Consider the following 19,916-nt stretch of genomic DNA (forward strand, 5'->3'; position numbering starts at 1 on the left):
TGCACATTAACAATAACTATGGTGCTCGCTAGGAGGACACATTTCCAAGGTAAAGGCATGTGTTGTAGTCTCTCCCGATATCATTGAAGTTGTTTTAGTAGTGGAATGTCATTCGAGTGTAATCTTTGGTGTAACGTTGCAGGACGGTTACGATTACACCATCGCGTATATAATATTAATATGCAAATTGATTACGAATTGGACAAACTCATATTAAATCACAAATTCAGTGAAGGTCTCGACTCTCGTCCGTGTGCAATGACTGGCAAACTTTGATTAATTTATAGATATTTGACTGACAGGTCCAGCAGTGAGCTCATAAAGCTGCTTTGTTCGCGGATTGGAATATCTATATATATTTATAATATAATTGGAAGGTCGCGTCACTAAAATATTATTGACTCTTCTATTTCAAATTATTGAAAAGCACCTCGATTCATTCAGTCACTACTGAACTACACCGGCTCCTGCAGAGCCGACTGACATCTGAGATTGTTTTGTGTAACTCGTTCGCCTTGACATAAGCATAATTTATCTTCTTAAATAGTTAAATAGACATGCAAACAGTAAATTTAAGTCTCGTGTAAAAAATAATTGTTCAAACAAATAACTCGCGTCTCGTTTTGAGGAAAAAGAGAGAAAAAACCAAGCGGATGTTATTAGTTCTGCGAACAGCTGACGTACACTTCGAAGGTTTCCAGTTCGTTCGTCGTCAGCGACGGTACGCGAGCACGGGCGCCGCCGCACCGCCGCTGGCTCCGAGTATTATGAACGAGACGTGTCATATTAAACTGTGCAGAGCATGTTAGCATGTAGTACGAACAACATTTAATTGCAAATAAAAAAAAATCGTGTATTTTGAGGTGACAAAATTAACTATCCAACGATGAATAGTTAATTTTGGTACTGACTTGAATGCTGATTGGCCCAATGTCTTAACGGGCACAAAGGACGGAAAGTGATCTTTCGGTTTGAGTATGAAGGCTGCTTTATACATTTATGCTGTTAAGAAGCCTTATTATTTGCTCGCTGTTTCGACAAAGTTGTGCTCGCCGTTCTCACGAAAAGAGATCACGGCTAGAGCTGAGATACGATATAAACAATACTATAATGTATAATTTAAAAAGAAAATCGCGTGCAGTCACGCCAAGCTGCTAGTTATTAATGTACATCGGTAAAGTTAAGCGCTCACAATGCACGAAGGCCACAACTGCTGCGCCGGTGACCGCGGGAGGTGGCTTATTATTTATACAGAGACGTCGTCTGTTAAAATAATGCGATGGACCCGGTCCGCGCTACGTCGCGTTTCCCCGCGGGGAAGGCCCGCCTCCGCCTACTCATTACCGTCATTATAGCAGCAGGCTTTCCCGCAACGTGACTCACTGCGCCGACTGTACATACATTAGCTCATGCAATTGGCGTAAATATTCTGACTAATGTACTTATAAATATGAAACAAGTTTTTATACTTTTAACCAATTATAAGTATCTATTCTTATCGCTTCGGTTCACATTAAACAATGACATTTAAAAATGTATACATTTTCCTGTTGAAAAAGGTCGTCGCGATATCTTAGAGAGATAATATAAATCTACGTTTCAATTATAAATGTTTTTACAATATGTAATTAAAACTTTTTAATTGCATTCAAAGTTTATTATACGTGAATGCTTTGTAGTTTATCCTCAAGCAGCGACGACGAGACCGTAACCTCCAACGAGACATTCAAAATGTACCGACATGCGAAGGTCGAAGATTTTTATGCATTTACTGGAAGATGGATACAAGTGTGCTTACTGTTGGTTGTGAATATAAAGTACACAAACATAACTAACGGCAAAATTTTATTTCTGTTTGCGTCTCGATGCCCCAGACCTATTAAATTGAAATATAGTTTATATTTAACGATAAAAATTCTAAATAAAGTGATTTCTATCGCGCGATTAGTATCTTCACTGCACATTTGAATATATTTCCAAAATAAATATAAACCGTTATCCAAATCTAAAAGTTCTTAAAAAACGCTTCCCGGTCCCCCCGATTATACGCGCGGTTCATGCTTGGCGTCAGTTTGTCCGGGGTCGGTCCATGTGTGCGATCAATCTACTGTTTGTCATCGGTAACTGAATTCAGCTGGTTGTCGAACGCTGTTTAATAGCTTAGTGTTAAGTAAAGCACTTGGTGGTAGGTTTGGCTAGCCCGACTGGGTAGGTACCACCCACTCATCGGATATTCTGCCGCCAAGCAGCAATACTTGCTATTCATGTTGTTATACGTCCTATGACTGTGAATGTTCCAAGACATTAAGTTGTTTTTTCTTCGGGTTCTATGTTGACGATGACGACCTCCGTGGTCGAGTAGTGTGTACACCGGTTTTCGTGTGTACGCCACTCCGAGGTGCCGGGTTCGATTCCCGGCCGAGTACCGATTTACAAAAAGTTCATTAGTTTTCTATGTTGTCTTGGGTCTGAGTGTTTGTGGTACCGTCGTTACTTCTGATTTTCCATAACACAAGTGCTTTAGCTTTACATTCGGATGAAAGTTATGTATGTCATGTTGTCCAATATTTATTTACTATTTATTAAAGTTATGTTTTTTTTGGGCGTGGTGATGAATGTAACTAATTTTTTTTGTAAAAAGGTTCCTAATAATAAGTGATTTCAAGTAAACAGAAGTTGTCACACAGTATTTATTCTCTCTTAATCTGTTATTTTCAGATTTCCGACCCGCGGTCACCATGGCAATAAAAAACGCGTTATTGGTTTTAAGTTTGACCGCAAACTATTGCTTTGGCATTGGCAGTATGGACGTAAGCAATTAATGATTTAATTTATTTAATGTGTTCGTAACACATACACACATCTGTATTGACATAAGTTTTCATTCGACCGTTAGGCTTACTTTACGCAGAACAGCTAGTATTTATAAAAATATTTTGGCTTACTGCACTCATCACTATAAACTTGATCTATGCGTAGCTGTGGTTACCTACGTAATAATATATAGATATAAAAAACAATCAAAATATACTTTATTTAAGTAGGCTTTTACAAGCACTTTTGAATCGTCATTTAACAAACTATATTAAGTAAAGCTACCACCGGTTCGGAATGAAGATTCTACCGAGAAGAACCGGCAAGAAACTCAGTAGTTACTCTTTTTCAACATCTAAAAATACGGTCATGTTAGTTAAATACAATTATATATGTATGTTATATCTCGTGCCTGGAAGTCAACAAGCATTTACGAATTCGTTTAGGGTATGTATATGTATATGTATATAGCTATAGGCTATAGGGTTACGAATAGCATATATATATATATATAGATAAGTTTGTTTATAATTTCTTCTTTGTAATGATTATAAATGCTAACCCCGAGCTCTGTTATTACTTCTAGAATTGTGATTACGAAATTCCGATTTTTTTTCAGTTTTTATAAAACGCTCACAAACGAAAACTATCAACTGTAGCATTAGCGACCTTCTATTTGACCTCAAATATCGAACTGGTTATATCTGAGCAATACTTCACACAAACACTCGCCGTGAGATCCGTCACTGTCTAATTGCGAGTGTGTCAATGTTGACGGTCAGTATCCACGCTGCCAGGTTAACTTCAACATTATCACATATATATATTTTCCTCTGAAATGGTAAAGTATCATTTCGTGATTGCCGGCCACAGTCCTCTCCTCTCGAGAAGGTTCGCTTTACTTATTCCACGCCGCTCCGACGGCGATTGCAGGATACATATTTAGCAGAATTTAGTACGTTACTCTACTCACTGAGGGCGGTATATGAGACTCGCCCAGGGTGCCCAGGACGACCTGTACACCGCAATACCCACTAAAAACCAACGGCACCCTCTCCGTCGCATCGGCGCGCGCCACGGCATCGCTTTCACATACTCGAGATCACGATGTTTACCTACCCTGTGGATGTATTTCTGACTTTATGTAAATAGTCTCGAAATAACCTGCAAGTGTCACCAGTATCGCGTGTCGGTGCGTGAGTAAAACCTCAATAAGGTCGCAGTGTCTGTTTCAACCGCAAAGCAGCTGAGATGTTAATTTGTGAGAACTTGAGGCGGTAAGTGTCGTTGCTGTGGGTCGCATACACACGGTCGATTGATCGTTCTTTAAGTATCGTTTCTGATAATTTGACATCTGCCCAAAAGATCTCTGCAATGTGGTGGTCGTCGTCCGCTATTTAAATCACAATTCAGTAGTAAACAGTTGGTTACAATGAGTGAGCGAAACATCTCTACGTCTTCAAGTGATTTAAATTAATTTTATCTTCTATTAAATTGGACGTGAGTGTCGCCTTAAGTACGACGGGGCCGGTTTTTTCGAGATGGACGTGTAACACTTTCAATAACATTCCTACGAGTTCAGAATTTCTTGACAAAAAACCCAACAAATTATTGGTATGACCTCGGATTTGAATACAGGATCTCGACAATTTATTTCGCAGTAAATATAATTTGTAAAGGTTTAAATCAAGTGTGCTTTGCGCTGAGGTCTCAAGACCACGCTGCCTTAATGGGGAGTGCAATTTAAGACATGGGTACATTAATTTACAGAGATATTTCATAGTCAGCTGTACAATGCACCTAAGCCTAAGTCGCCCCCGGATGTCGGGGTTACGTCTGACATATTACACAATAATTCAATATAAAATTAGCTATGAATTGTCTTCATTTTTCAAATGTGCAATGAAAGTATTTATTATTATTATATTAATATATAAAACACAAACTCTTCTTTGATGCTCCGGTCTGTCGGTCTTTCGGTCAGTCGGTTGGGAGTTAAATTCAGAGAGATTAAAACGTCCCGCGCGAGACGAGGTTGTGATAAATAAAAGACGGAGAGCTGTTTCTGTGGAGAGCGACCGTTATGTGCTTCAGAGCACTTCTACACGAGGGTGACGGGAGAGCGATTCGCTGGAAGTCGCAATCGAGATTCTTAAGCTTTCAAAAAAGTATAACGATATTAAAGCATTATTAATATTGTTTATCTCGAAATATTGTAATTTTGAAGTTCCTATGCACAATTTACAAAATACCTCACACGATTTCGTTTCAATATAAAATAATTATTGCTTATTCGAAATCGTAAGCTTTTCTCGTTCTTTATTGGTAAATAATAAACAACTCATAATGAATACATTTGTCATTTGTCGCCGCCGCTTCCAGTACGCGCGGTTTGCGGCATAAGGTCAAGGTCACGGCGCCGCTCGGCTCGCGCGCGGGGCGCTACAGCTGATCGACTCGCATCGGCGCGTAATCACGTGTACACTAAGCTCGTGTACTCGTGAAGCCGTATCAGCCGAGATTGATATCGATCAATACGTTCATAATTATAATTCATCTCATACACGGTGGTGCAGAGAACATCGCGAGGAAATTGACAAGCATGTGTCATGAAACTATGCTATGTGTGTCTGCTTCCACAGCCTGCGTTGGGTGTACGCAGTGAACTGCGCTCCGAACCTTCTGATAAGGAGAGGTTTTTAGGGGAATTTACGAACGGCCTACGTTTGGTTCTTAACGATTTATTTTAATATTATAGGTTTGAATGAACTTTAATGGTTGGCAAATATTACGAAAACTGTAACTGTATCCTAAATTGTGTAGCTGCAAGCTCGAGGCGTTAAGACTCTAAACAACAATAGGTCACCATACATGACAACAACGAGACGATGTGAGTGAATATCTAGAATTAGAAAGGAATTCCGTAACGATAAAAATATTGTCGAAATCGCATCTGGCCTGTAAACCGAAACACGAGGAGTACGTAACGGTTGCAGTGCCGCTGAAGCGCATTCGGAGCGATCGATGTGCGCGCGGCTCGCTCTGTAGTATTCACTTTATATTTCATTTCGTATTTCTGATTCCTGTAAATTGTCTTTGTGGGTATGTAATATGGATATACCACTTACCTTATCGATGGCCGGTTCGATTCCCGGATCGGACCTTTTAAATTTCCTGTTTATTTTATATTCTTCTTCTTATAAAATTTACATTCCATACCAATGGTAAGTTTAAATTAGAAATGGAGTTTTTCCAACGAAAGATGTTCCTTCGTGCGTCTGATCTGTCTCCGCTCGCGTCGTGCACTTGCTATTTTATACAGCTTAGTCAGGTAGACTGGTCATAAGGCCAGGAGGTAAGTGGTCACCGATGCCCATAACATAGACATAGGCGCCATAAGAATTTTGAACCATTCCTTACGTCACCGATAACCTGCCATGGAAACTGATATGTCATGTCCCTCGTGCCTGCCACACGGGCCGACCCCCCCTTCAAACCGGAACACGACAATACCCAGTGTCGTTCCGCTCGGCGGTAGTATATATGACGAGTGGGTGGGTCGGACCCAGGCGAGCTCGCAGTCCCACCACCGAGTGATGAAGTAAAAAACCAATATTTCTTCGCTCCTAACAGAAGCGAAAGTTGCCATAATAATTATTCCGGATTTCAAGGCTCGGAGGCCCCGGGCCGGATACAAAAAAGTTTTTTAACAGATTTTCAAGTATTTATACAAGAAACGAAGAGAAAGTGTGGGCACTCACCGCCGTCGCCGCCGTCACCGGCGGGCTCCCCGCAGCGCGGCCCGCGCCAGCCCGCGCCGCACGCGCAGCGCGCGCGCCCGCCCGCCGCCGCGCACGCGCCCTGCGGACTCGGCACGTGAGGGCCTCTCTCTATCTCGCGGCCGGCGGGCGGGCCAAATCCGAAAGCACTCGGAGCCGTTTCGGACCCGATTATGATGAATCGTCCATAGACGATGGCGCCGTTATAAATAAATAAATGATTCGCCCCTTAAAACACGTAGTTTTCATCAAAATCGTGTCCGAAACTCATCTGAGTGGATTCGCTCTACCTCGTAATTTTCGGATTTGGCCATTCGCCCAGCTGAAAAATTCACCCGCATACTCCATCGAACGCAACGACTACTCACGTCGTTCAGACAGTAGTTCTCGCACAGAGCCTTCTCCCTGTCCCGGCAAGCGGCCCCCTCCGGCCCCTCGGCGCACTCGGTGCAGTTTACGCCTACAGATTACATGAATCATCATCAGAGCTCAGGTGGCCGAAGTCACCTTCGAGTGGTCATTACGATAACAATGAGCAATGTAATACCGCCGTGCAACTCACCCGCCCGCCCGCGCGCGCACGCGTCGGCCTCGCAGCGCGCCCCGCCGCGCCCCGCGTAGCACGAGCACTGCGACACACGCGCTATCAGCCGAGGGCACTACCACCGACTTCGTGGCAGTGCTTCGGCATTATATGACTATCGATTATGAGAGTGAAAGTTACGACATTCCATTATGATACTGACGACATTTTGGACAAGGTTATCGTGTCTGAGTAGAGCGAGTTAGAAGTTCACCATCAACGCGGGCAAGTCGTCGTCGCCGACGTGCGTGTGGTTGCCGCTCTCGTCCGCCAGGTGGCAGCGGCCGCGACGATTGCAGTGCGCGGCGCAGCGGTAGTGCTGGCAGCGGGCGCCCGCGTACTCGCCGGGGCACGCGCACGCCTCCGTCGAGCCCACGCGCACGCACGTGCCCGGTCCGCACCCCAGCGAGCACGCAGTCGCGTCGACGCTTGCGTTTGTGCTCTCGCTCGATATGACGCACTCGCGACGCCCCTTGTGATGGACATTTTATAATGAGTACATACGTTTCTTTCGATGCCACTATTATATCGTACCAAAGAAAAGCCTCGGCTTGCGCTCACGTCGGTGGGGCGGAGGCCGTCGGGGCCGGGGCCGTCGGGGCTGAGGCCGTCGGGGCACAGGCAGGCGCGGCCGGCGGCGCTGCGCACGCACAGCGCGCTCGGCGCGCACGCCGCCGCCCGGCACGGGTCCTCCGCTGCGACACGAGCACGCAGTGAGCGCCAGTCGCGATCGAATGAGCGAGGTAATATTGATTCCAAATTATCCGCCAGGAAATCGTATGTCTGGCACTAATTATTCAAATCCATTTTTAATGGAGCGACTGATACTAAAGTGGCAGTAAAAATATATTTTGATAGAGTACGTCTGCAACTCTCGCAGAGACTTATTGGATGTTTGTAGTTTCTTACACAAATGTAAAAAGCAATCCACCTACACGGAACGATTAATTGACGGTAGTCGCTAAATTGCACGAATACGAAAATATAATTTTGGCATTTTTAGAAAGTCGTGTTTAACTGTAATTATCACGTAGTGGAAATAAGTGTCAATCTGAACCACGGAAGTGGTTTTTTGGACAGGGTACGACAATCGAGTGACCGCACCCTTGGTCCGCCCCGAGACTCACCGGCGGGCAGCATGTAGAACAGCGCGGGGTGCAGTACGGCCAGCGCGGACACGGGCGCCCGGTGGCGCGGCGGCGCGTGCGCGTGTGCGTGCGCGTGCGTCGAGGAGTTAGTGGGCACGCGACGCGGCAGCGCCAGCAGTCCGCGCGTGGTGGCGCACCACACCGACTCCTCCCACACTGCCATACGCAAGCACGTGCGACTGCTGACGCGTTGCCATTCTACGCCCTCTGCATTTAAAAAAATTGTGCAGTCATAACACATCACCCATCGAAACCGTCGAATGTATACTCTGAGATGGTATCCTCGTCGCACCTTTGTCCTTAGCGACGTGCGGCGGCACCGGCGACGCGGCGTCGGAGCGGAACAGCACGTGCGTGGCGCGGTCCGAGCCGTCGAGGGCGACGCTGTCGAGCGCCGAGTAGTACGCGTCCAGCACGTACAGGCGCGCGGCGGGCGCCAGCAGCGCCAGCGCCGACGGGCGCCGCGCCCGCGCGCGCAGCACCCAGCGCACGCCGCTCCCGTCCAGCCGCGCGCCCAGCACGCCGCCCCACGCGCCGCGCTCCGACCAGAATATCTCGCTGCGGGAGGGACGGGACGTTAGGCGGGGCCGGTCGGCGGGCTCGCGGGTCGCGCCGCACGTACCCCGTCTGCACGGAGATGGCGACGTCGTCGGGCTCCGCGCCGGGCTGCTGCCACAGCGTGACGCGGCGGCGGCCGTCCAGCGCCGCCACGTGCAGCGCGCCCACCGTGCCGTGCTCGCGCGCCCGCAGCACGCCCAGCGCGTCGCGCGTGGCGGGCGGCGCGGCGCGCACGCTGGTCCAGTACAGTCGCTCCGACACCGGGTCCACCGCTACGCCGCGGACCACTCCGCCGTCGTTCACCTGTCGGTTTTTACGGATTGCAGCAATCTCGAGACTGCACTATTCGACTCAATCATGGAGTCTGTCCATATGACTCACGACGGTGTCGGCGTCGGCCAGGTCGGGCAGCGCGTCGGGCAGCGCGGGCAGCGCGGCGTGCGCGGCGTGCGCGGCCAGCTTGGCGCGCGCGGGCGGCGCGCTGCGCAGGCGCACGCGGCGCACGCGGCCCGCGCCATCGGCCCACCACGCCCACCACGCGCCGCCCACCGGCGCCACCGCCAGCGACACTATCTCCGCGCTGATACACATCGGCCCGTTAGATCGGTCGATTACTTAATAAAGTAGTGAAATTAATATTTCCGTAAAGGTTCGCTTGGCCGCGCGTCGCTCGCGTACATAGAATCGTTATACTGTAATATCGTAATAAATTTCTAGAGTAGTGCGTTTAGAAATCAATCGGCAGTGACAGTACTCTTATACGATATACTTTAGTGTGACGTTACTTATCGGGCCGGTCGACGGGCGGCGGCTCGTGGTCGTGTTTGTGCAACTCCATCAGACGAAGCACGCCGTTGGACGCCACGAGCACCTTCGCCTTTTCACCTGCGTGAGACACAGACCGTTACTCATATCGTGTCTATCTCGTCACGCACGTTCCGTGTGAGAAGTTACCTGTAGCCTCGCAACTCAGAGTACCGTCTGGAAGTTGATGTTGCTTGTAGCCGGGAACACATCTGGAAAACAATTTTTTATTATTATTTTAAAAATAGTTTGGTCTTTGGATACCGCTATGCAACAACACTAGTCGCCGACGGGACACTCACTTGCATGTGTGGTTGTGCGTGTGTTTGGGCAGGCAGCGCTGCGGACACGTGCGCCAGCTGCAGCCACCGGACTCTGACGTTTTCAAGTCAAATCAAATCAAAATTAATTTATTGAAGTAATTAAGTATTAAGCATTTTAAGTATTTTTCGCGTAATGATGTCCTAGGGCTAATATTGTAAATACTTCGGATAGCTCTTTTCACAGAATAAATACTATTTCAATATCTGCTGCATTACCCCATAACAACATTCCATAAGACATAAGACTATGAAAATTACTAAAATAAACTAGTCGAGCTGTACTTATATCCGTGAGTTTTCTAATTGTTTTTTGCATAAATGGCACTACTTAGTTTCCCTGCTAGGATATACAAATGGGTGTTTGGAGTCAAGGGATATCCCTAAAAATTTGGACATTTGGCAAGGAAAACAAAATACATTTAGTCTTTTTTGCATTTTGTACCAAACTATTTATGTCAAACCAACCAAGAACCCGCGACAGAGCACTGCTTACAACGTCACATTTGTTTATTTTTCTGTCGAGTTTAAAAACAAGGGATGTATCATCTGCAAACAGCACAATGTCGCAAGTCTTATTTACAAAATAAGGTAAATCATTTACATATATTAAGAACAGGAGAGGTACTAAAATTGAACCCTGTGGTGCACCCATCTGTACCAGAGCGCCATTTGATTTTGCACCGTTAACAACAACCTTCAAAATTCTTTCATTAAGGTAGGAGGAAATGAATTTCAATGCAGGGCCCATGATATTTCAGTTTTTCTAGAAGAATATCATGCCTAACGCAATTGAAAGCTTTAGATAAGTCACAAAAAACTGCAATAGCATTTTGTGACTTCTCCCACGCATCAATACCAAAATGTGCTCAATAAATGCACTGAAACCGTGAAATGAAATGCACTGACACATGACACCGAACAGTTGTGAATGCATAATGCGCGCTTATTCGAATTAAAGTATAATGCCAATTGATTAAGCATGATTTTTTCAAAAAATTTACTCAATATTGGCAAAATAGAGATTGGTCTATAATTGTTTGGGTCATTTTTATCACCGGGCTTAAATAATGGGATTACTTTAATTAATTTTAATAGATCTGGAAAATTACCAGATTGTACACATTTATTAAAGAAGACAGCTAAATAAGGAGCCAAGTCGACAATTACGTTGTTAATAATTGTAACTGATAGATCCCATAGGTCGCTGGTTCTTTAAAGATTTAATGTTTTAAATTTTTTTAGTACATCGTACGGAGTTATACTCTCAAAAGATAATTCTACCTCATTCTGGGGAACGTAACACTTAAGTAAATCTAAGGCGTCATTGGGTGACTCATTAAGTTCTTTAGCAGTATTCACAGGAATATTAGAGAAATATTCTTCGAATTGATTGGTCACATCTTAATCTTCACCTACGATATTCCATTTTATATTAAGGGATAATTGCGCTGTATCAAACTTAATTCTGCGATCGAAACTATCGTCATTATGGTACAGGAATTTCTTTACGCTATCGAGCACAATAGTAATTCAAACCGATACAGTTTTAATTTACACATTCGATGCACCCGCGATATTAATAATTCGAATTAAGTGACAAAAAAAAAGAATATCCAAGTATAAATGGAACACGTCCAACGCACCCGGCGCGCACGCCGCACCCGCCGGCACGCAGCGCCCGTCCCCGCACAGCTGCTCGTGCGTCGCGCACGGGGACTCGGCGGTCGTACGGCTGCCTGATGACATATTGAATGTTAAAGAATACAACTCTAACGTCGCACCCCCCAGCGTGCGTTCGGATACGTACATAGTAATCGATTCTCGTCGCTGCCATCGGAGCAGTCCTCGTAGCCGTCGCACACGAGCTGAGGAGGTATGCACGTGTTGTCGCCGCACCGCACCATGGGCGGCGGGCACGCCGTGTGCGCGCACAGCTGCGCGCGCTCGTCCGCGCCGTCGGGGCAGTCGCGCCGCGCGTCGCAGCGCCACGCGGCCGGCGCGCACGCGGCGCCGCACCGCAGCCGCGCGCCGCACGCCTCCTGAGCCGCCGCGCCCCCCGCGCCCGCCGCGCCCGCCTCGCCCGCCGCCGCCGCACTGGCGTTCCGCGCCGACGCGTCGCACGCCGCCTCGTCGGAGCCGTCGGAGCAGTCCACCTCGCCGTCGCACCACCACTCCCTGTCGGACGGTTCGGCGTGGTGAGAGTGAGGCGGGAGCGTGCCGGGCGGGCGACACGATGGACACGCACTCGAGCAGGCACTCGTGCGAGACGGCGCAGAGTCGCGCCCGCGGCCCGCAGTGCGCGGCGCACCCGCGCTCGTCCTCGCCGCCCGCGCAGTCGGCTGCGCCCGAGCAGCGCAGCGAGCCGCGGATACACTCGCCGTTGTCGCACCTGTGATAGACAAATTAGTCCGTGATTTATTCGTTTTTAGTTTTATGTTAAGCAACAATGTTGCTTATGTATAAACAACGACGGGACAGCTGTCGTCGAGTGCGGAAAACTAGGAGTACCGGAATTCTGACTCGGAGCAGTTGCGAGGCGTGCAGTTTCGCTCGTCGGAGCCGTCGAGGCAGTCCTCCTCGAAGTCGCAGCGCCAGCGGCCCGGCACGCAGCGCAGGTCGCTGCAGCGGAAGTATGTCGGCTCGCAAGCCGCGCGCGCCTCGCAGTGCGCCTCGTCCTCGCGCGCCGGACAGTCCGCCTCGCCATCGCACAGCCAGTCGCGCGGCACGCAGCGACCCGACGAGCAGCGGAACTCGCTGCGCGCGCACGTGCGCTGCGAGCAGTGCGCGCCCTCGTCCGACTCGTCGCCGCAGTCGCCGTCCTCGTCGCACACCCACACCGACGGCACGCACGCGCCCGTGCCGCACTGGAACTGTGCCGAGCTCGCGTTTGATACTCACGCCGCGCGTTCGATACGGACGCCTCGAGCGAGCGAACGAGTGCGTACGTGGTGCGGCGGACACGTGGGCGGCGGGCAGTCCCGCTCGTCGTCGCCGCCGGCGCAGTCGCGCACGCCGTCGCAGCGCGCGGCGGCGGGCACGCAGCGCGCCGACACGCCGCCCGCCGCGTCGGCGCCGCACTTCCACTGCGAGGCGAGGCACGTGAAGCGGTCGCAGTCGCGCTCGTCGCTGCCGTCTCCGCACTGCTGCGCGCCGTCGCAGATGTGCGCCGGGTGCACGCAGCGCCCGTTCCCGCACTGGAACTGCCCCGGCGAGCAGCGGAACGGCGGGCAGGACGCCGGCTCGTCCGACCCGTCGCCGCAATCGTCCTACGCGTTCGGACGTACGTCGGTTAAAATCACGCTCGATCGGCCAAATAGTGAACACTGACTTTCAAAATGTCTGCGTCATCAGCACCTGTGTATCGCAGCGCCACCAGAACGGGATGCACTTTAGCGCGGTGCGGCAGACGAAGTGCGCCGAGGTGCAGTTGGGTCGGCAGGTGCGCCCGTCGGCCGCCAGCGCGAAGTGCTCCGGACACGCGCAGCGCGCCCCGGCCCCCGCGCCCGCCTGCTCCTCGGGCGTCAATAAGCAGAGCCCCGTGCAGTTCAGCTCCTCGCATAGCGCCGTCAACCCTGAGAGGCCAACGTCGTTAGATGCGGCGGAGGGCGCGGTCAGCTCGCGAGGCGACATACGCACGCGGCACGGGCGGCTGGCGCGCGGGGTGCAGCACGCGCAGGTCCATGGGCTTATGCACGGTGTGCGCCTCGGTGCGGCAGCGGTAGGCGCCGCCGCTGCCCAGCGGCACCACCTCCGACACGTTGTAGGCGGGGTCGGGGGCGCGGCGACAGGACTCCAGCGCGCGCGTCTCCCAGTCCGTCCAGTACACGCGGCCCGACCACACCGCCAGCGCGAACACGTGGTGCAGGCGCAGCCACGGCATGCGGTCTGCGGCCGCACATTGACAATATATAACGACTGATAGATCGCACGTGACTCGATGCCTGGGATAGGCCCACTTGTCGCGGTTTCAGGGCGAAGTGAAAAAACTGACGTGCTAATGCGAAAAAAACTCTGTTACATTAAAAGCGCTTATCGTTTTAACGCCGTTCTCGTCTCGATTAGACACATATATTAACATGAGAGAGAAGAAAGACATGACCGACAGAGGAAGAAGAAATATTTTAATGGAATACGAGACAAGCCTTGCGGAAGTGCAGCAAAAGAACCTCAGCCACTACGTTTTAATATTTATGAAATTTAACTTGTATCGCGTGTGAGCAGCGCACACGTCTCGAGCTATTTTTAATTATTAAATGTAAGTCGTATGTAAAAGTCGATCATCCCTTTCTTTCCTTTTCTTACTAAAACGAAATACCTTTTCCTACGTTTTTTTTACTAATGCGAGCTAGATTAATCGTATGTAACTATTCTGTTTCTGCCAACCATACATCAGTTTTCGTTTTTCGAGCTCATCGAGTCAACTCTACCTCTCGAGAACAATATCCGCACGTGCGAGCCGTCGAGGTCCGCGACGGCGATGTAGTCGTCCCTCGCGTCGGCGAAGAACAGCTCGTCGGTGGCCAGCGACAGCGTGAGCGCGTTGGGCCAGCCCAGCCCCGCCACCAGCACCGAGCGCCGCGACCCGTCCATGCCGGCGCGCCCGATGTGCGCCTGCGCGCCCCAGTCCGACCAGTACAGCCAGCTGCCGACACGCATGTTTATCGAATTCGAACCGGTAGATGTAACGAATAGTTAACAATGCGAAGACATCGACTGACCCCGCGGAGGGCAGCAGCGCCAGCGCCCGCGGCTCGTGCAGGCCCTCGCGCAGCAGCACGCGACGGTGGCGACCGTCCAGGCGCGCCACCTCCACTGTGTCCGTGCCCTTGTCGCACCAGTACACGTTGCGCGCCACCCAGTCCACCGCCAGCCCGTCCGGGTTCTGCAGCGTGGCACCGGCCACCACCCGCGCCTCCCCCCCTCCGGGCGCTCCCGGCGCGTCCCCTTCGCGGCACAGACGCTTGATGGACGAGCCCAGGCGCGTCACGTCGCTCCACAGCAGGCAGCCGCCGGCCCACAGCGCGTCCAGCGCCACCGCGTTGGTGAGGTTGTGCACGAGCAGCGACGTGCTGGCCTCGGTGGCGATCGACGTGCGCCGAATGTAGTAGCGGTTGGAGAATATCAGCGACGCGTTCACCGCTGCGAGAGAGAGAGAGAAGCGGCGTGAGGCGCGGCCGATATCACGATACGTTTGGCTGACTCGACTCACGTCAGGTGAGACTCACAAGAGATGGGCGTACAGCTGGATCGGTCCTCCATCAACCGATAGCCGTCCGCACAGGAACAAAAGTAGCTGCCTAAAGTGTTTCTGCAAAATTCGATGTATGTTTCAGTACAATTGAGTCGGCGTAGCTTTGGCAAACCAAGTTGAACGCTTTGCTGTCGGTGTACCTGCAGCGGTGCTCGCAGGGTCGGTCTTCCCGACACTCGTCGACGTCGGCGCAGGCGCGCCCGGCGCGGCGCCAGCCGGCTCGGCACCAGCACGCGCGTCCCACCGGCAGGTCCGTGCAATTGTGTGGGCACTCGCCGTTCTGTACGAGACACTCGTCGATATCTGGCAGCACAAATATACATTCAAGATTTAAGTAGAAGTAACAACTAATAATAATAAAGCTTTATTTATTCCATACGTGCTGCTAACCAATTATTTAATATTAAAATTATTTATCAATCATCATAATCAACTATTGAACACAAAAAACAATTATTAAAATTATGAATTAATTGTATTGTTTCCATGTAATTCATTTTATATCAATTGAATATTAAAATCTGTTAATAAATATTAAAATAAATCAAATAGTTGTAAATTTTCCATGTATGGACCCTTCGGGTATAAGCCTCCTCCAAAGAATGCCAAACGCCTCTGTCTTTTGCTATCTCAATCCAGTTTCTGCCTCCAACTGACACTAATTCATCTTGCCACCTGGTGCATGGTCGGCCTCTGCTTCTTTGGAGGGTCATGGTCTAACTCGCGCGGTGACCGGCCGTACCGAGAGACAAGAATGAGAAGGGCCTGTCCGTTGTTGCTATATTGTGTCTTGAGATAATGGGGTTACTGATGTCCGAGAGTTTCTTCTTCCACGCATTATCTTTATTTATTTCTGGGGTTGCAGGTTCGGTGAGTTAGATTCATGTCTTTTACGTTTTTTGATACTTGATGTATCTCCACCTTCTTTAACAATAAGCTTATACTTTATGACAGCAAAGTTGCTTTTATTGCTTTCTTGTACCAGTTTCGCTTGTACTTTCCTCCTTTTCATTGAAACGTCCTTAGGGTAATCTTCGGAAATGTATCCATCTTTAAAAAAAATATTTAACATTAACTCATTCTCTCTCCATTCCACGCGGTCAAGATCTATACAGTAACAAGTTTTAATTCATAATAAATAAACATTTGTACATGTGTATAGTGTAGCACATTATATTGAATAAAGATTTCTGAACTCTTTCTCCAGCCATTAATGAAAGGTATGAGAATGGGTCTTGCTTTTTCTTGTTTTTTTCCTATTCAGTATATGACGGCGGTGTTTCTACTCTGAAGTGAAATGTTGAGATCATTTTTTATTTTTTCAATGGTTGATGTCATAAGCTCAATCGACGATTCCTTATTTTCTTTTAGGGCATCTTTATTATAATATTATTTTTTCGTTTGAATTTTTCCACATTTGCCAATTTTTCTCTTATTATGTTATTGTTTTCTGCTCTAAGTTCTCTATTTCCCTTATTAACGGTAGAAGTTTGTCATCCATCTTCGATACAATTTCTTTATTTTGGTTTGCCATTTCTATTTTCATTTTTTCAAACAAGTCTTGAATGCGTTGTGCATTCTCCATGATGGTATTAGTCTGTGGATCGGAACGTGTAAATGGATAAGTTGGTTGACAATATGTATGTGTGTATTGTATCTGTCAAGATCTTCAGTGTCAATAATGACAATTCATTAATGGCCGGTGATCTCAAATTATATTTATATTAGTTTCTGTCAATCTGAAAATTCTGTCAAATCCAAGCTGTGTTGAATTCAGCTTATTATCCTTGTTCTTAAAGTTGTATAATTTGATCGCTGCTAGAAAATTGTCACGAACTCTTGGGCTATTCATTTTTATAATAATACTGGGAGTCCTTTTGCTCCCTGGGTAGTATTTAGCAACCCTGTGACATACTACCGTAAATATACTACCGTAAATGGGTTAAAACTCTTAAATTAATGACCACATTGTATACCGCCTTTGCCTTAATAACGAAAATAAAATGAATAGGATCTAGTCCAACTCACTACAGTGCCACTCGTCCGTAAAGTCGCCGCAGTTGTCCTCTCCGTCGCACAGCACGGCGGGCGCCACGCACGCGCCGTTCCCGCAGCGCCACGAGCCGCGCGCGCAGCCCTGCGCGCCCGCCACCGCCGCCTCCACCGCCGACCCGAACGCCGCCGCGAACGACGCTGCGCACACAACCATACCACTCGACTCGACCGACTCGACCGACGCGAGCGCCTCGACGCCGAGCTCCGCGCGCAGTACGTACAGCACATGAGCGGGTCCTCGTCGGAGCCCGCGCCGCCGTCCCCGCAGTCGTCGCGGCCGTCGCACACGCGCGCCGGCGGCACGCAGCGCCCGCGGCAGTACAGCGCGCCCGGCTCGCCCGCGCACAGCCGCACCTCGAACGTGTCGCTGGCGTTGCCGCGCTCGGCGCCGGCGGCCGGCGCGCGCGACGAGCAGCCCGGGGGCTCGTCCGAGCCGTCCTCGCAGTCCGCGTCGCCGTCGCAGTACAGACTCTGCGCAGAAACGGTCGTCAGCCCCGGCGGGCGCGGTCCGGCGGCGGCGGGCGGCCGGGCGGCGGCTCACCGTGTGCAGGCAGAGCTCGCTGGCGGCGCAGCGGAAGGCGCCGGGCGCGCAGGCGCAGTCGGCCTCGTCCTCGGCGCCCGGGCAGTCGGCGGCGCCGTCGCAGCGCGCGGCCGGCACGCAGGCGCCCGCCGCGCCGCACGGCAGCGCGCCCGCCGCGCACGCGGTGGCGCCGGCGCGGCGGCAGTGCAGCGCCTCGTCGGAGCCGTCGGAGCAGTCGGCGCGCCCGTCGCAGCGCCAGGCGATGGGCACGCACTCGACCGCCCCCTTGGCGTCGTCGCCGCCGCACTGGAACTGCTCCTTGGTGCAGCCCAGCACGGGCTGCTCCTCGAAGGTTTCTACGTCGTATCCGGAGTCGGGAAGGATCGTAGTTTCTTAGGAATAAAAAGGTTTTGCAAAATATAATTCACGATCGTAGACACAATTATGTTAGTTCTGATTACTTTTTACTTTAATACTAACTAAGCAATTCTGAGCTGTCCTCCATTCTTCTTAGATGTTCTGAGTTATAAATTGTTACTACAAACACAAACTACGATTTGTGTTTTTGAACATATAAGAACTAGCCAAGACAGACCTTAAGCTACAATATATTATCCTAAGTTATAAGAAGAAATTATATTTTATGTAGTTATAAATAAATTTCAGGAAGGACCATTGAACTTGGCACCCATTTAGATCTCACTTCTTTTGTCGTTGGAGTGAACAACCAAGGTATATATCGTAATATTGGACTTGGCTCTCATTTTTACATTTATGTTTTTGATGGGATATCACTTATTTTTGTATATTAATTATTAGTAGATACTTATTAATAACAAAATTATTACCAAATGGTTTTTGTTAAACTATTCTATTTTCCTACGTTTACGGGGTATAATTGTTTTTTTTGTGATACGTTCTATATTTTCTTTTACCTCTGAAATGTTCGAATGAATTGCCCAATCAGTGTCCGTATTTTTTTTACGCGTTTTCTGTTTATACTTAATTTGGCCTAGTCGGGGCGGTATAACCTGCACAGACGGTTGTACTCTACAACAGAGCTCTCTTGTGCCTTGATTTGACTTGGACCTAAATAGTCGACTATGCTCATAACTACTAAAACGGAAATATTTGGATTTAAAAAAATTAACGGTGGTATTCAACTCGTTATATATTCACGTGAAGACCTTAAAATCCACACTAAGACCGGCTGTCATAAGTTTTGGTTGCTGGTTCTTACATCATTTTTTTTACAGTTATTACAGGAACAAGTATATAAGTGTTCCTAATAGACCTAATAAAATGAAAAATTATAATAAAATGATAAAAATTTACTAGTTTCAGATTTTTTCCTATGTATTGGCCTAATTATGTACCTGCATGCCAAATTTGAACTTTCTAGGTCACCTGGAAGTAGGTTATAGTTTTGATCTATAGGTCAGTCAGTGATAAAAATGACGATTTTTAGACGTTAATATCTAAATAACGACGAAAATAGACGAGTCAGTCAGTGTAACCACAGACACGAGAGACATGATATCTTAGTTCCCAAAGTTGGTGGCGCATTAGCGATGTACTTCTCGCATTCAATGTCTACGGGCCAAGGTGGATAATTACTTTACTCTAAAACATGTTCTAATAACGGCGACGCTTGTTTGCAAGTAGACAAATATTATTGTAGATTACGACACTTGAATACAAAAAATACATTTTTATTATAGACCGCATGCTTAAGACCAGTACAAAAGTAATTTATCATTATCAGTGGTACAGATCAGACCATAGGTCCCCATCAGGCATCGAATCGCAAAGGCATCGCAAAGGCATCGCACCGGCGCCGCAGTCGGCCTCGTCGCTGGCGTCCGCGCAGTGCGCGCGGCCGTCGCAGCGCTGCTCGGGCGCGTAGCACTGCTCCAGCGAGGCGCAGCGCAGGGCGGCGTCGCCCAGCGCCGCGCACGCGCCCGCCGGGCAGCCGCGCTCGTCCGAGCCGTCGGGGCACTGCGCGCGCCCGTCGCAGCGCGCCGCCACGTCCACGCACGTGCTGTCGTTGCACCTGCGCGCCGCGAGTTCCACGCGGTACT

General features: G+C 49.2%; 1 protein-coding gene across 2 annotated transcripts in view; it reads right to left on the minus strand.

The window, feature by feature from the left end:
* Window positions 1-19,916, minus strand: part of LOC113401257 (prolow-density lipoprotein receptor-related protein 1) — a 74,298-nt gene that overhangs the window by 16,166 nt on the left and 38,216 nt on the right. For both annotated transcript variants that reach the window (XM_064219027.1, XM_064219026.1), the window contains 27 exons: window positions 19,668-19,888; window positions 17,857-18,227; window positions 17,537-17,786; window positions 17,289-17,453; window positions 15,401-15,563; window positions 15,235-15,317; window positions 14,728-15,148; window positions 14,437-14,651; window positions 13,646-13,894; window positions 13,364-13,581; window positions 12,955-13,275; window positions 12,518-12,879; window positions 12,255-12,398; window positions 11,817-12,184; window positions 11,653-11,745; window positions 9,989-10,061; window positions 9,837-9,898; window positions 9,668-9,767; window positions 9,264-9,462; window positions 8,947-9,185; window positions 8,617-8,882; window positions 8,304-8,531; window positions 7,738-7,871; window positions 7,391-7,648; window positions 7,156-7,222; window positions 6,962-7,053; window positions 6,594-6,675 (listed from right to left, as the gene is read on the minus strand). In XM_064219027.1, the coding sequence (XP_064075097.1) occupies window positions 6,594-6,675; window positions 6,962-7,053; window positions 7,156-7,222; window positions 7,391-7,648; window positions 7,738-7,871; window positions 8,304-8,531; window positions 8,617-8,882; window positions 8,947-9,185; window positions 9,264-9,462; window positions 9,668-9,767; window positions 9,837-9,898; window positions 9,989-10,061; window positions 11,653-11,745; window positions 11,817-12,184; window positions 12,255-12,398; window positions 12,518-12,879; window positions 12,955-13,275; window positions 13,364-13,581; window positions 13,646-13,894; window positions 14,437-14,651; window positions 14,728-15,148; window positions 15,235-15,317; window positions 15,401-15,563; window positions 17,289-17,453; window positions 17,537-17,786; window positions 17,857-18,227; window positions 19,668-19,888 (5,444 nt within the window). The remainder of the gene's footprint in view (window positions 1-6,593; window positions 6,676-6,961; window positions 7,054-7,155; window positions 7,223-7,390; window positions 7,649-7,737; window positions 7,872-8,303; window positions 8,532-8,616; window positions 8,883-8,946; window positions 9,186-9,263; window positions 9,463-9,667; window positions 9,768-9,836; window positions 9,899-9,988; window positions 10,062-11,652; window positions 11,746-11,816; window positions 12,185-12,254; window positions 12,399-12,517; window positions 12,880-12,954; window positions 13,276-13,363; window positions 13,582-13,645; window positions 13,895-14,436; window positions 14,652-14,727; window positions 15,149-15,234; window positions 15,318-15,400; window positions 15,564-17,288; window positions 17,454-17,536; window positions 17,787-17,856; window positions 18,228-19,667; window positions 19,889-19,916) is intronic.

This window comes from Vanessa tameamea, chromosome 25 (assembly GCF_037043105.1).
Source record: "Vanessa tameamea isolate UH-Manoa-2023 chromosome 25, ilVanTame1 primary haplotype, whole genome shotgun sequence".
Taxonomy (NCBI): Eukaryota; Metazoa; Arthropoda; class Insecta; order Lepidoptera; family Nymphalidae; genus Vanessa; species Vanessa tameamea.